At 42.3% G+C, this 15,830-nt stretch overlaps 1 protein-coding gene across 1 annotated transcript; it reads right to left on the bottom strand.

Moving 5' to 3' along the window:
- Positions 1–2,014: 2,014 nt before the first annotated feature.
- On the bottom strand, positions 2,015–14,362 carry recql4 (RecQ helicase-like 4). Its single transcript, XM_034545452.1, has 28 exons — positions 13,735–14,362; positions 13,458–13,491; positions 13,229–13,344; positions 13,002–13,148; positions 12,743–12,876; positions 10,951–12,067; positions 10,787–10,869; positions 10,613–10,712; positions 10,059–10,224; positions 9,599–9,709; positions 8,853–9,020; positions 8,657–8,749; positions 8,435–8,571; positions 8,240–8,323; positions 7,732–7,920; positions 7,184–7,366; positions 6,835–7,030; positions 6,509–6,702; positions 5,907–5,990; positions 5,395–5,532; positions 5,160–5,279; positions 4,753–5,023; positions 4,385–4,514; positions 4,102–4,262; positions 3,539–3,716; positions 3,190–3,343; positions 2,991–3,099; positions 2,015–2,336 (listed from the first exon to the last, which is right to left on the bottom strand). Exons 1-28 carry the CDS (start codon positions 13,816–13,818, stop codon positions 2,215–2,217), a joined length of 4,803 nt encoding a protein of 1,600 aa, XP_034401343.1. The 5' UTR covers positions 13,819–14,362; the 3' UTR covers positions 2,015–2,214.
- Positions 14,363–15,830: the final 1,468 nt, after the last annotated feature.

Raw genomic sequence — 15,830 nt, 5'->3', positions numbered from 1 at the left:
AAGATGTTTATGCTGTCAGTGACACAGAGAGCAGCATCAAAAAGTGAGTATTTCAGTGAATGGCTGTTAAGGGGAGCTGATGGGGAGAAGACATCAGGGTTACAGTTACTGCGAGTGTTTGAACCATCAGCTGAGTAACAGCATGAAGGGAAGGAGCAATATAATGAGTTAAAGTCTTACATCACTGTATCCTGCCAACTACAGAAGCCATGCTAGTGGTGGATGGCAGCAGTCAGTCAGTCTGTCCACCACTTCAGCCCAGACTGAAATATCTCAACTGGAGAACAGAGTGAGATGAAATTGTGGACAGACATTCATGATCCCCAGAGAATGAACCAATTCAGTGCTTTGGTTCTATGTGTCCGCTCAAAGTTCGGCCTCCCGGAGCTGCAGGCTTAAGGAGGCTGAAAAGAGGTCGTCAAACCACTGGGATACAACACACAAACCCAGCACAGTCCTGGTCCACACTCAGGCTCAGTTGTAGAGCGCCAGGATGACTGATTCATTTTACTGTGGCGTCCGCAGAGAAGGTGTCAAAACCTTCATTGTGGGTGAGAATGACAAATCTGCTATTATTGAAAAGTTCGGACCATAAATGCTTTCTTTTTTCTAAACGTTGAACTGTATATCGGCCGCCAAGCTTTCGAGCATAACCAGAAAACGTTGGTCAGACTGAGGGCTCTCAAAGAGCGCCAGAGGGGACGCCATCGCGCTTCTTCCAGCAAGACTCTTTTGTGCGTTTTGTTTTCTGATGAGTTGACTCTGTTGATTATGCATTATTAAACATCACTGCCACTGACCTTTCCCAGAAAAGGGCTGACGTTTCCCGTATGTACCACAGTGATACAGTATATTATTATATGATGGGAAAATGACCATGAAAGTTTGTTTTCATCTCTACGGCTCAGTTTGCTGACAGAGTTTGAAACAGTTAGCCAAAGACTCCCGGTATGTGTACATACATATGCTCAATAGGCAGATTTCTCCACATTTTATGACATGCTGTCAGAGTCACAGCAGATATGTGAAAGCCAGAGTCCACTGTTAAAACCCGGCGACACACTGCCTCTTTCTAAAGAGCATGTTTTAGCTTTTAACAGGAGCAATTTGCATGACTAAATTATTTTGAACAGGCTGTGTGTTTGACATTTCTCTTCCCTTCAGGGGTTCACACTGGTCCTGGTCTCCAGAATCATATTATGGGAAACACACACATTCTCGAGCCAGGAGACGGTTTACTCCTCGGCTTTATAGAAGAAGAAAAATGGCCAAAAACATCATATTTACTGTACAGACATGATATCTGCCAGTGCATAATGGTGCTTAATTTAACCAAAGTAAAAATCATTCCCTTTCTTATTCCACTTCCCAGTTTCAACACACGATTGAACCCTGTTTTCTAAATGTTTATAACTCACATGTCTGCTGAAGTTGAGTAAATATTGAACAAAGATCAGAGAAACCGAGGTTTAAATCTCACACTCCAACTTCAGAAAGTAACTGAAAAGGTTCAACAAGAGCTATATCCCAGTCAATATATGCATTTGTAACTTGTGTCTTAAGTTTCTTGAGTCAACCGACATTGCTACAGTGGGCGACTGTGGGTCAGTGGTTAGCAGGTCCGTCTTTCAATCAGGGGGTTCAATCCCAGCCCTAGTCGATGTGTCCTTGAGCAAGACACTTAACCCTGAATTGCTCCCTGTAGCTGTGTCTACGGTGTAAGAATGCAACATGATTGTAAGGAAGTTGCTTTGGATAAACGCGTCAGCATGTTACACATTACATGTAAATGTAATTTACAGTGGAACGGTACAATAAAAAGAGAAAGTGATTTTACTTCCTCGTATGAGATCATTTCTGGGTCAATGATTTTAATTTCTCCGGGGATTGAGTTCATGTACTAATAAAATCCAATAAAACAAGATAAGAGCTTTTCATCTATGCGACACAAAGCAGTATTATTCTTATGAGATATTCCTGAAGGATTTAAATAAATGTCCACGCAAGACCAATCTAGAAAAATAGAACACGTTTATTTAATTAGTCTTCAAAACAACAACAAAAAGTATATTTTTGTATTTACATGTATAAACACTTAACATTGTAGAAAACAGCACAGATTACATAATTCAACATGATTGACTCAAAGTGATATGAGGAGTGATTGAGGCCAAAAGGAGTCGTGTGCAGACACGTGGATGTGCACTTGGTCGCTCACTTGAAGCGTATGATCTCCTGAGTGGCCAGTTTGATGAGCTGGTTGAAGTCAAACTGGATGTACTTCCTCCAGTAGCGTCTGTCCCTGCCGTAGGTTTGAGCCGGATAACAAGGACTGGCTGAAACGGAGATGGTTTGTCAGCCTAAATGAAGCACACGTCGATCCACAGCTGGTAACTGGATGCACTCTCTGTCGGTTTATTGACATTCTAATAAATTAATTCAATGACATAAATATACATTTAACTTGCAATGGAGAGCACGAGGAGAGTAATGACAACAAAGCTGGACAAGCTACAGGTTTGCTGGACAGCTGAGATAAAGGTTTGTGAAGGTGTAAGCACACCTGTGTAAGATAATCGTACTCGTGGGAAGACCACATTGTGTGTGCGTGTGTGTGTGTGTGTGTGTGAGATCAAATTAGAAATGAAGAAAGAATCTGCCTGTGTGAAAGAGAACAATAATGATGGTGCATTTAAAAAGTAAAAAGGATGTTTGTTAATATCCTGCTATCTGAGCCCATCCTTTAACGCTGTTGGGCTCACAGTGCGTTTGATGATCCTCTAACACCCTCTAGAGGTCAAGAGTCTATTGTGGTCATTTTCACTGACTAGCTTTGGTTTTGAGACGCAGAATTGTTATCGGAACAAAGCGTTGTGGTTTCTACGCTCTTTGAGCCAATCAAAACGATGCCCTCTGCCGTTACCTGTGAGGGGAAGTTAAACCTGTGGTCACCTTCATGTACATATACTGTGAGCTTTGTGTGCTCTCACCTATGCCGTGCAGGATTCTAGCAACAGCTCTTCCAGAAAACTTCTCATCGCTTCGGTTGGAGAGAAAGCTTCTGATGTCCGCTCTGATCTGATTCTCCCAGTCTAACAACTGAAAGACACGCAAACACACAAGTAAACTACAACATCCAGAACATTCAGACAGAAATGCAGCTGTGAACAACCACTCGGCGCGTCTGACCTTGTACTTGTCAGGCTCCTCGATGTCCACCGGTGCGAGCGTGAGGCCTCGGTCGCGCCTCTTGTCGAAGTACTCAGCGAGAAGCTCTTTCAGCTGGAGACTGCGACTCTCATCCAGATCTTCGAGACAGGACGATGCGCTCTGGAAGGCGACACTGCAACACAACGCACACACAAAGTTACACACAGACACACGGTGATGTAGACAAACAAGCATGCGGACAGACAGAAACAGCCCAAATTGACATTAACAAAGCCCTGGAAGGTTTTCAATTCATCAATTTCTCTTTCGGCTGTCTAAAAAGAAAAGAAAGTAGTATTTAATGATACATTTCACTGAAGTTGTGTACCTTTTGAAGGCCTTGAAGCAGGCGGTCAGCTGGTAGAGCTGCGTTCTCTCTTGGTTCTGCACTCGATTATGGAGAAACCGACAAACTTTGTCCATCTCCTCATCGCTGAGGTCGCCATAGGAACGGAAGTAGAAAGATAAGGAGGACAGTTCAACGTGGACGCCGCTACGTCCGCCAACTGGAACACAAACATTTACATTTAGGATTCACTGTTGAGTGTCTCAGTTCGTCAATTTGTCAGTTTCTATAGTAACAGAACACACGGGAAAGGAGGTTAGATTAAGACCGGTTCAACTACACCAGTACGATGAACTACATTGGGACACGCTTTTATTCAAACTAGGACTTTTGTTTTCTAGCCGTGTTATGAGTTTGTGTCTGTGAGGATATTTGCTTGAGGTTTTTGAATTCTGTTGAATAAGAACAAAAGAATCACAAAGACCCTGAAAGAACCCTGAAAAACCCAAACCCACATTTAACACAAAGATGTGTTGGTGACGGATTAAAAAGAGAGTAAAAGAGCGACGCATGTTTTAAGATGTTTAATTAGTGCATACGCATACCACTACTCCACTGCAGCTGCTTGACTCCTCTCTTCACCAGAGGAAGCTGCCATCCCATAGTGTCCGCAACCTCGACAACATCAAACTCCAGTTCATCAAAGGTCTCCACCCGCTCGCCCGCCATCCGCCTTCTGGCCAACACCACAGCAATCGGAGGGCAGCTGTGGAACAGATTGAACATGTCATTTGAACGTTGTTCAACATTTATTATAGAAACGCATATAAAGCACATATTCATGCACACATGCTGCAGACTACGTATCTTTTTCTTGACTTGACATACATTTTAGTGATTTTCTGGAGCTGTCTTGGTCCTCCGTAGCAGCTGACTTTACACACAGACAGTGTCGGGTGGAGAAGTTCGACAAAGCGCTGGGCATGCAGCTCCAGATAGCAGAGCAGCGTTTCCACTCCTACAATACACAAACACGCAAAGGAAGAAAGAAAGAAAGATAGAAAGGGAATTTTTCAACAGTTAATTCTTGTTAACTTTCTCCAGTGTTTCTCGTTTCTGTTTTACTGGATTTAGGGCATTTGGAGCGTCGAAGCCACCGCATTTTATATCTGAATGCATCGAATGAATCTGCCTATCAACAAAACTATTTTTGTTTTGAGCTATTCATACACGCTCCTGCGTGCGTTTCCACTTGCCTTCCTCTGTGATGTCCAAAGCCTCCACAGTTTCTTGGATGGGAATCGCTCTCTCGTGTGTGAGACACACCCGCTCTCTGGGCCAATCGCTGCTTTCCTCTTCCTGGTCCCTTCGCCAATCACCAGCTGCTTTTGCCTCCACGTCGCTGTGCTTTGTCGAACCGTCCGCTTCATGTTCTGCTGTCTGCTCTTCTTTCTTCTCCTCCTTTTCCTCTCCTTCATCTCTACCATCTTGGAGGGGCTGTCCCGCTGCGTCGCTATGCGACGGATCCTTGCAGTGAAAACAAGGTCACATCATTCATCGTTTGGTCCAATATTCTGTTTTCTTTTACAAATAACTACATTTGAATGGTCTACTATGGGTTGAAAGAGTGAAGAAGAAAGAATAGAAATCTTTTTTTAATGACCTGTGCAGGCGACGGTCCTGGTGTGTCCGTCCGTACTATGTGCTGCTCAGTGTGAGGGTTCAGGCTGCTCTCCTGCTCACACGCGTCCATCATTTCCATCAGCTCTGAATCTGCGATGTCCTTTACACACAGAGACAGTTTAGTTTTCTTGCTTTACGACCATGGTGTCATAGCTACTTATTGAGCAGTAATTAAACCACACACACACACACACACACAACACACACGGAGTTACCATTACAAGTTCCTGTTGTTTCTGGTGTATCTGTATACATTTGCATGAAGGGAAAACTTTCTGGACCAGCTTCTTTACTGTGTAGTAGTCCACCGTGTCCGCATAGATATGACGGCGGAGCTCATGGAGGTCCCCACCCTACAGACACACGCACACAAATAATTTATACCCAAAATATACTGTGGACTGTAGGTAACGGTAAAAAGAAGACCACCAAAGAGAGTATTAAAATGTAGTTGAATTATATGTAAATACATTTGTATCATTTTCTACTGTGACAAATTATCAACAGGGGGAAGATAGAAAGTATGCGTGGCAAAGAACAAAGATAAAAACCTTTGTGAACTACAGCTGACATAATATAATTATTATTAATTAATACGTATGGAAATAAAATCAAAAAATGTTCACAACAAAATAATAATTTGTATTTACTGTTAAACATAAAGTTTTACGATGCATGCTTCACATTACTGAAACTACAAAATAACAAATTTAATTTGCGTTCTCACCTCAGGGTCCAGGAAGAGGTGACAGTGTCCTGGATCTCCGTCTCTCCCTGCCCTCCCAATCTCCTGAACGTAGCTCTCAAAGCTCTGAAAGACAAAGCGGTTTTATCTAAATCAGGAACACTGATGGAGACAAAGACTGAGCTAGTTTTAGCACAACGTTAATCAGAATCAGAATCAGAATCAGAATCCATTTATTGCCAGGAATGTTTACACAAACGAGGAATTTTTTTTGGCGGAAGGTGCAACATTAGACATGACAAACAACAATCAACGCGACAGCAACAGTGCAATTAAGTGTATTAAGTATCTAAGGCTTTGGTTGGAAGATCTGGGTTTAGGATCAAATGGAATCTATTCGACAAATTACCTTTTGTATCCATTTTCATTTTTAATGGCTATAAAACCTACCAGAGCATGATAATTGGGCAAACTCCATCTGCTGATAGAGATCATGTGATATGAACAAAAAGTCCAGAGCAACGGCGAAATGGACCCTGTGGTCAAAAGTAATTTCTTACATTTTTCATCTATCTTTGAAGTTTTCTCAAAAATGTCAGCAGATTAGTTTGCTTTTGCTTGAGATGAATCAAACCTCCACCTACCTTAGGCATGTTATAGTGGATGATCCCGCGGACGTCCGATTTATCGAGGCCCATCCCAAACGCCACAGTGGCCACCACGATTCGGAGCTCCCCGCACATGAAGTTGTTCTGGACACGACGGCGCTCTGACGCAGACAAGCCGGCGTGGTACGACTCCGCCTGCCATTTCAGCGGTTTACGTATCTTCTTCCTCGCTAAATGTAGAAACACAGGGTAGTAAGAAAACAGTGGGCAGAGACATTGAGTCAAAGTGGGAGAAGTGACAAATATCCAATGGAGGAAATGCTTTTTATTCCAATAAAGAATCTGAATGTTTCTGCCTTTACCGAGCTCTTTCTTTCTCTGTCCTACAGGGTTGTGCTGCGCCTGACTGCTGGTGTGTTTGTTTTCTTTCACCAGCACTCCGTGCAGGCAGGTCCTGAGCAGCGCCGCCATGCGAGTTGTCTCCTCCCTTCTGGTGCAGTAGACGATGATGGAGTCCAGGCAACCAAAACGATCGCCCTTCAACAAGGACACTAAAGCCTACGAAGAGAGACAGAGAGCAACACTGAGAAAGTTGCGATTGCTTCTAGATGGACACATAGTGGGTCGACCACATTTACAGAGGTCGACCCACTATAATTTAATTTGCCTTGTGTTGCTCTGGGACACAGAAACGCGTGCTACTCATCACACCTGATCTTTGTCTCTGTCCATGGACACGGACAGATGCAGGTTGGGAGGCACTGCTGCAGATCGGACTGCGATGCCGTCTTCATCGGTGATGTCCAGATGTCGTGCGATGTCCAGAGCAGTGGACAGCGTGGCCGTGGCTGTGAGTCCCAGCAAGCACTGCACTCCCAACCGCTCCCTCAGTACCTACAAGCACGCATACATCATATCGTTTTTGTGACATTTGGTTTCAGACTTTCACATCTGATTTGAGAGAGAACTAGTGTCCAACCTTGGAAAGCCGCCCAATATTTGCGGTGAGATTTATGTACATTTCAATCCTGTACTCTCAACTCTCTTTACACTAAATACTCTGTGAAAGAGTATGACATGCTCACATACTGGAAGTGTGGCAGATTAAAATGCGCTTAACTTGGGTACTATAGTATCTGTACCTTAATCATTGATGGTTTGTTGTCAATCATCACGTTAAACATTTGTAAAAATATAAATCTGTGCATTCTCTTCTAATTCTCAAATTAAACTAAAGCTAAGTGCCACCATTAGCCCACCTTACAGAGTCTCAGGTAGCAGGGTCTGAAGTTGTGAGACCACTCTGAGACACAATGAGCTTCGTCTATACAGGCGAAGGCCACCGGGGGGAGCTCCTGAGCCGAGGGCAGACACCCTGAACCTGAACGGCCTCCACCAACCAGAGCCTCTGGAGAGAGGAGCAGCACACACACCTGGCCTGACTTCACCTGGAGAAACAAAGAAAGTACATAATAATACTAATACATAATAATAACACATGCTAGTTTAAGATTTAACTCTTAAACTGCATTACTGTACGACTCTGTGTAGTTTACAGAAAAAAGAGAAACTATTTTTAGGAACCCTTTTTACATCAAATCTATAGGCAAATGAATGGGAGAAATGTTTTAAAACGTGTTCGATGGCTTTTGTCTCAAGATTTGACATTGTGTATATATTTTTTTCACTCTTTGAGACACGCGGGAAGATGTTGGAGTTTTTGTTGAGGACATTTGAGTTTACCAATGTACCGTCTCTGTCTGTTACCTTCTCTATCGCAGCTTCTCTCTGTTTCATCGTCATGTTGGAGTGGATACAGGCTGCCTTCAGATTATCTGGCAAGCCAGTCAGCTACACGCACACACACACACACACACACACACACACACTAAATTAGAGAGAACACCTTCAGTTTTGATTAACTGCATGTCATTTTGTGTGTGTGAGTGAGAAGGTGACTACCTGGTCATCCATTAGGGAGACTAGAGGTGAAATGACCAAGGTGATGCTTTTGGATCTCTTAGCGTACAGGTAGGCCGGGAGCTGATAGCACAACGATTTCCCCATCCCTGTTGACAACACTACGAGGGTAGACTGACCTGGAGGAAGTGAGAGAGACAAACTTGAACACAGAGATTACAGATAGTACGGATGTGTGTCTGTGTATGTGCGTACTGTGCATACCCGACAGGATCCTCATGATGGCTTCCTCTTGTCCTGGTCTAAATGACTGATAGCCGATGTCTCTCAGAGCGGCGTGAACCTCAGCAGGCATTTCTAAACATACACACATTCCCACAATGAATACATCAACTTTTGAGCAAATGTACAGTTTGTCTAATTTTCATCCGGTTCTCTATTATAAGCAACAAGTGTTTACTCTGGACTTTTCCATCATCTCCAAGAGGATAAAGTGGCTCCATTGGTGGTGGCGGAGCGGGACGCTCGTAGTCGGGACGAATCACATTCAGCAACACCTCGTCTTTATGGTTACTGTCCCCCTCCTTCTCTTGGAGCTGCTGCTCCTCTGTGATACTGGGAGACGGCCCTGGAACACATAAACACATCTGAATTTAAACACACATACTCAAAAACACCTGGGGTACTGCAACTAATAATTGCTTATTTTGTTCTCCCAGACATCGTGAGCTGATTTGCAAAGTTGTACTGATTACAGGAGCTAAAGTGCAAGACTTAATAAAAGTTACATCTAAAGAAAAATAACTTGTATTTACACGACACTAATGTGTTATTTTTTATTGATGAATGCATGTCTGACTTATGCTTGTAAAAGTGAATCCTCCATGTGCGAGGTATTATTATTATTATTATTATTGTGTTGACATATTGTTTCAATCCTTTCGGTCTTAACCAGCCAAAGTTACCAACAAGTTCCTTTTATTGCTCAATGTGGATGTAAACCTACACATGTGTTTGTGTTAATGGTGTGTGGTTGATTTGCATTCAATATTGTTGGACACATATATCTATCGTTATAGAATAATAATAACATATAATATGATTTATCTAACAAACAAGACAAACCTGAAAACCTACATTATTATATGTTCTATTATTTTGAACTGACTGTTGCATGCTTAATGGCGGTAAGTTCAACAGGCGTACCCAGTGGCTGAGGTTGCAGTGTGCCTGTTGCCCTGGCAACCTCTTCCAGAGTGGGCAGGTCAAATGGCTCCTCCTCAGCAGGCTGGTCCTCGGGAAGAGGAGGTGGAGGGGCTGCAGAACAGATCTGGTCATCACCACCAACACTTCATAGCTGATGTTTACAGTCTCTTCTAAAACAGTTGAATCTATCATCAGCAGCATGACGTGATCAGCTCATACTACAGCTGGTCAGCTGGTGCATTAGTGGTCTGATGATGTCATCAGTATGGTTAAGTTGATAATTGTCAGACACCACAAAAAAATAATATTAATTGAGGCGATGAATGAAGCTTCCGTAAGAAACAAATATATTTCAGGGGACTTGATGTCTCACTGAAGCTGATTTGAGTATGGCTAGTTGTTGTTGTTGTTGTCGTTGTTGTTGTCAAACGAATCATTAAACAATTCAATTTTGTATCACCTGGTCCCTTGCAGTCGAAGGCCCAGTGTCCGGTCCCTCCACATTTGTAGCAGGTGTCACCTTGTCGATTGAACCCCCCTCTGAATCCACCCCTCCTTCCTCTGCCAAAAAATCCTCCACCTCCACCAAAGCGTTCGCCTTTCAGCTGGAACTTCTGCATGTACATCTGAAAAGCACACAGACAATTTATGACAACACACTTCTGTGACTCTGGAGACACGAGGAGTCTGATAAGTCAAGTGAAACTGGTCATTTAGATTTTCTCGACAAAAGCACACAAATTCATTTATTATTCAGAAGGATATTGTAAACAGATCTTTCATATTTAGTCTCATTTTCAATTAGAATTAAACAAAGCAGATTTGGGAGATTTGTCAATGAATTGCACAACAAAACAAGTGTGTTTTATGATTTAGTTTCACACTTGAAAACATTACTCACTGAGTGAGCAGTCAGGAAGTTCAGTTTTTACCTTGAATGTTTTGATTTGATGACTTTTTCTAAACATCCGGGATTCATCCTCGACACATCAGTGCCACAAACACAAACCGTACCTGTTTCCGTAGACCCGCACCTCTGACGGCGTATCCTTTGACATGAGATTTCTTCTTCAGATTAATCTTCACAAAGTTCCCCTCTAAGCCTTTATTGCCGCTGTACAAATAAAGAATTGTTTGTACACAGAATACAAATAGAAAAGCGTTGCATCAGGACGTGTTTGGTCTCACCTGGCTCTGACCGGCTGGGTGCGGTGCATTCTCCTGGCTGCAAAATCCTCCTCTATTTCTCCTAACAAGTTCTCCTGAGGAACCTTGAGAGGAATAATATTGAATTTAACTAAATTGCACCGCATGCCCAGGATGTGGAGATGAATACAAAATGACTAACTAACCTTTTTGGGTTCCACAGTTTCTTTCTTTTCTTCTGCTTCTTCGTCTTCGTCTCCCTTTTTCTTGGCTCTCTTTTTCTTCCCTCCTACTTGAACTGGGCTGGGGTTTACATCCGAGCTCTCCTCTTTTTTCTTTTTGCCATTCTTACGCCTCTTCTTCTCTCCTCCCTCCTCTGACTTCTCTCCCTCCACGCTCTCTCCCTCTCTCTGCCTTTTCCTCCCTCTCTTCTTTGCATCTTTGGATCTACGACTAGTTTTATTGTCGTCTTCTGCCGTTAAAGGTGGCGTCAATCCTCTTTCCATCTCCTCCCCTCCCTTACTTTTTGACTCGTCTTCCCCTCCTCCTCCATTTTTCTCAGCGTGTTGTCGAGAAGATTTCTGTCCACCGACTGTTTTGTCACTTGTGCTCTTAAACCCTTCGTCTCTTCCCAAGTCTATTGCCTCTCTTCTTTCTCCCTCTGCATCCGTTTCTTCTTTTCCCACTCTTTCATCTATTTGTATTTTTCCTTCAGTTTCTCTTCCCCTTTCTCCCTCACCTCCTCCCTCTAGCTCTATCTCCTGGTTGCCTGCTCCAGGCTCCTCAGCCCCCATCTCGCCAAACACCTGACACCTCTCTAGCCACTTCCTGTCCACAAAACTCAGTCTGCTGGCAGGAGAGAAATTTCCTCCAACGCTCCTGACTCCACTTCCTCCTCTGAAACCTCCAAGAACCTGAGGGCTTCCTCTCAAGCTAATCATAGTCCCAACCCCTGGCTCACCAGCACCCTTAAGTGGCGTTCCTAAAGTTTCTACATTTTCTTTTTTGTCTCCTGAAGTTCTTGCCGTTTCATTGGATCCTGTTGACCTTCCTACACTGCGTGGAGAAGATAACGGCGGCAACAACAAGGCAGAAGGTCTGGCTGGAGAGGGAGCTGGACGAGAGACATTTTGATTTTGTGAACTGATAACTTTACTAGTACTACTCTTAATACTAATATTACTAGTACTCTGACAACTACTGGCAGCACTTGCAGGTTCTTCACAAGAATCTCTGAGAGGCTCAAATGGTTCCAATGGTTCTTCAGGCTCCTCTTTCTGGGGTGTCTTTGAAACCAGGGACCCCGAGCCAGTGTTAAACCTTCTGTAAAGAAAGGAACAACATTTGAGGTCTATTGCTGGTCTTCTTTCTATTCAAACTAAAGTATTATTGGCTATCAGTTTTGGAAACTTGAAATGGCAGCAGCACAACTACTGGTAGTGTTAATAGAGAGCATGAAATGTAATCAAATATGGGGTACATAGCTGGGCTGCTCAAGTCATTAAGAACTTCATTTTTAACTTGTGAAACGGTTGCAATTGTTTCATCAATGTGGCTGTTTAAGATATTACAACAGCATTATACAGCAAATCACAACCAAAAGAGTATTTCAGTTTTAGCTCATGGTTGAAAAATCTGTGTCAGTGTACTGTATTGAAAATAATATTACAACCCGAGCTGAAACAACTATTCAATTAATTAATCAACTGAAAAAAAAAAACTATCTTAATAATTGATTAAACCTTTCAGTCATTCATGAAGCAAAAACCACAAATTCTCTGATGTCAGTTCTCCAATGTAAAGATGTTTGAACTTTTCTCTCATTTGAGTACATATATATTTTATTTTTACTTTTGGACCAACAAAACAAGATATTTGTTAATGTCACCTTGGACTTTGGTATATAATATTTTAATAAACTGTAGTTACATATCTATCAGCAAAAAATCCACAGATGATCTGCGGCTAACATCACAATACCTTCTTGTATTTCATTACCTCGGTGTGAAAGGGCTGGTTTTGGGGTCAGAGGAAGTGATCTTGGCAGTGGCAGCAACAGGGCTGTTTGACTGTCCAGCTTTCAAGGAGTTTAGAGGCACCCGGCCACATTTCTTCAGTGAGAGAGGTCTCTCCTGGAACATCAAAATGAAAAAAAAAAAAAACTTTTACTGCGACAGGTCTCTTGCTTTATCCTAGAATAATGGGGGGGGGAAACATATTTCTTACCATAATGTGGTATAGTCAAAGTGTGCCTCACCTTACTGAGTGTCGCTAGGTTGCTTTTAAGCTTCATGCCATAGTACTGGGCAGAAGCCTTCAGACCGTCTCTTTCCTCGGGTGTCAGCCTGGGAGAAGATGTAGGCAGTGCACTGCGGTTCAGATGGGCACCCCAACAGTCCGCCTCCTACGTAGATCAACAACACGCAGATAGTCACAGACATACAAAACTAATTGTCTTACTTGTCTATGTTTGTCCCAACCTACCTTCTGGACTGCATGGACCCCAGCTGTAGATATGGCCCGTTCAGCATGCCCGCCGGCTGCATCACTGCTGCTGTTTTCTTTGGCTTGTTTCAAACTGCGGTATTCTTTATACAGCTCTGGAAATGAGACACACCATGAATTATGCATATGTCTCTAAACAGATTGCCTATGCTAGATATGGACTAGAGACACTGCTGTGTATTGGTGTTGCAAGTTATTGGATCCTCACTTCTGGTCTCCTCTTGAGCTTGGTCAATGTCCTCCTAGAAACGGAAGAGCATTTTAATAGTCAAATATTATGGGGGGGGGGGGAAGGGAAAACAAACAACAACGACACTGTCTGTAGCAGTAAGTGGCATATGTCCTGTGGACCAACAGATAACGAACATGCATAACATGCATACACACACATATATATATTACCATATAATTACACTCTATATCTATGGGGTTGACATCATGTTGCTGCCTGCTGACTCTCGGCTGACGTTTAGAGGTCAAATTACCTTGTTCGGTTTCCTCTGGTGGTCTTTAACAAATCCCTGCTCCCAGCTTTTCAGCTCAAGTTTCACCTCGTTGTATCGATCCATGGTGACGTCTTACCTGTCCGGTTTAAGTCACTTTAATTTGAACTGTAATTGATTCACTTACATAATTAGAGTTTAGCATGTGTCAGGCGAAAGCTACCGTTACAGCAACACGATAGCTCGCGAGCGTTATAAACGCGACATTATTTCTTGCGTTTTTTCAAAGTTTAGCAGCGACATTTCGTTTTTAGTAACCGTGAGTTACTGTATCTTCTTCTTTACTCAGCGGTGTGGTTAAAGCCACTCAAACAGGCGCAACCGTCCATGTGTAGAGGTGGTGGTAACGAGCGTAGTAGACGACTCCATTAAAAGGCTTTCTTCTGCTGTGTGTGTTGTTTACGATTTTTCCCGCGCCGGTAAAATGACAGTGTGTGTTGCCAGGTTCCTTCAAGTGTCCCCCATTCTCACAAAGCATAGGTTTCTGTCTTTACACGGGACTTCTTTAATATGAAACACTTTTTCTAGCAATGATAACACGGAGACACATTTAAACAATAGCCCGAGTAACAGTTGTGAATCTCTTGAATCTCTAATACGTCGGTTCAGATTGGGGGTTGGGGTCGAGTCTGTCAGGCGCTTATCAGGCACCCCCGTCCGACAGGACCCACGACACTCCGCCTGCTTCTTAAAGGGACAGGCACGAGAGAAACGTTTCCTCTGACTCTTTTGTGAACTTACCTTTACCACGAGATGAAGTTGCAAAGGCAAAATTAGTACCACGAAGAAACGATGACAATGTTCTATGATTTCACTGAAAAAAGTAAGAAGCTGGCTGTCTGAAATGGGTCAACCATATGTGCAAATCCTGCGAATTGGTGGTCGATTGAGTAGAGCAGCATTGGCAGCTGAATCCCAAAAAACTGTCATTTTATCCAAAGACCTGCATGTGTCAAAGCTCATTTTGAGCCATATTCATCATCAACTGGGACATGCAGGAAGAAATCCCAAGCTGTCCAGGTTACATCAAAAGTACTGGATCACTAACGCAAACTCTGCTGCCAGGAAAGTCATATCTGACTGTTGTTTATAGACATAACAGAAGAAAGCTTGGTGAGCAGAAGATGACAGACTTGCCTGACAAAGCTCCTTTTACAAATGTTGGAGTTGACATCTGGGAGCGCCTCTTTTCAGGGTCCCTGGGAGTCATCTATATGCTCTGAACATGGCTTACCCCAAAGAGCTAAGATACTACTATGAATTCATTCAGAAAGTGCTCTTTCGAATGCATGGTGAAAAGCTTTCCCCCAAAATCCTCGGACTAAAGAACAAAGAGCAACATGTATGCTGAACTGTAGGAAATCTTCAGCTGCTCTTGTAAACCGGTGCCATTAAAGCAGAAGAAGAGTACGAGTCGACGCAATTAAAAAAGAACCAGTCAAACATCAAACCGGGGAAGCGATGTAACACACTGAAAATATGATGTTTGTTTCGTTTATTTTATATAGCCCAATATCACAAATTACGAATTTGCCTCAGGGCTTATATGACATTTATTGATGTGACAGTCTCGGTTATATATTTGTTTACATTCAGTTGTGGAAAAGAATGTGGAAATATATCATTTCTTGTTTTCATGTTTTTTTTATTTACATTGTTTTTCAATAAGATTAAGTAAGAGTTGTATTAACACGCTGTTTGCTTTATTTGAATGAAAGAATATACTAAGAATGGCTCATAGTATTCAATTTAATGAAACTCAATTTTATTATGTACAAATTTGAACAAATTGATTTGCATTTAAACAAAAAAAAAAGGTTTCAGATACCTAATCCATTTGAGTAAACTGAACACAACATTTAGTTGGAATTACTTAATAAATTTGAGTAAACTGAACTTGGGTTTAGTTGGATTACTTAATACATTTGAGTTAAATCTACTCAAAATAGTTGAGCAGAAATTATAAATAAAATTATTTGAAAATAATTAGTACAATTTACTTTAAAAATTCTGGATTTAGATAAAATTGTGTGCATTTACTTACCTAAATAAAATTGAGTAATTTCAACACAATATTT

The sequence above is a fragment of the Cyclopterus lumpus genome, chromosome 11 (assembly GCF_009769545.1).
Source record: "Cyclopterus lumpus isolate fCycLum1 chromosome 11, fCycLum1.pri, whole genome shotgun sequence".
NCBI classification, from domain to species: Eukaryota; Metazoa; Chordata; class Actinopteri; order Perciformes; family Cyclopteridae; genus Cyclopterus; species Cyclopterus lumpus.
The sequence above is the reverse complement of the archived record's forward strand: the minus strand, read 5'-3'. Positions and strand labels throughout refer to the sequence as shown.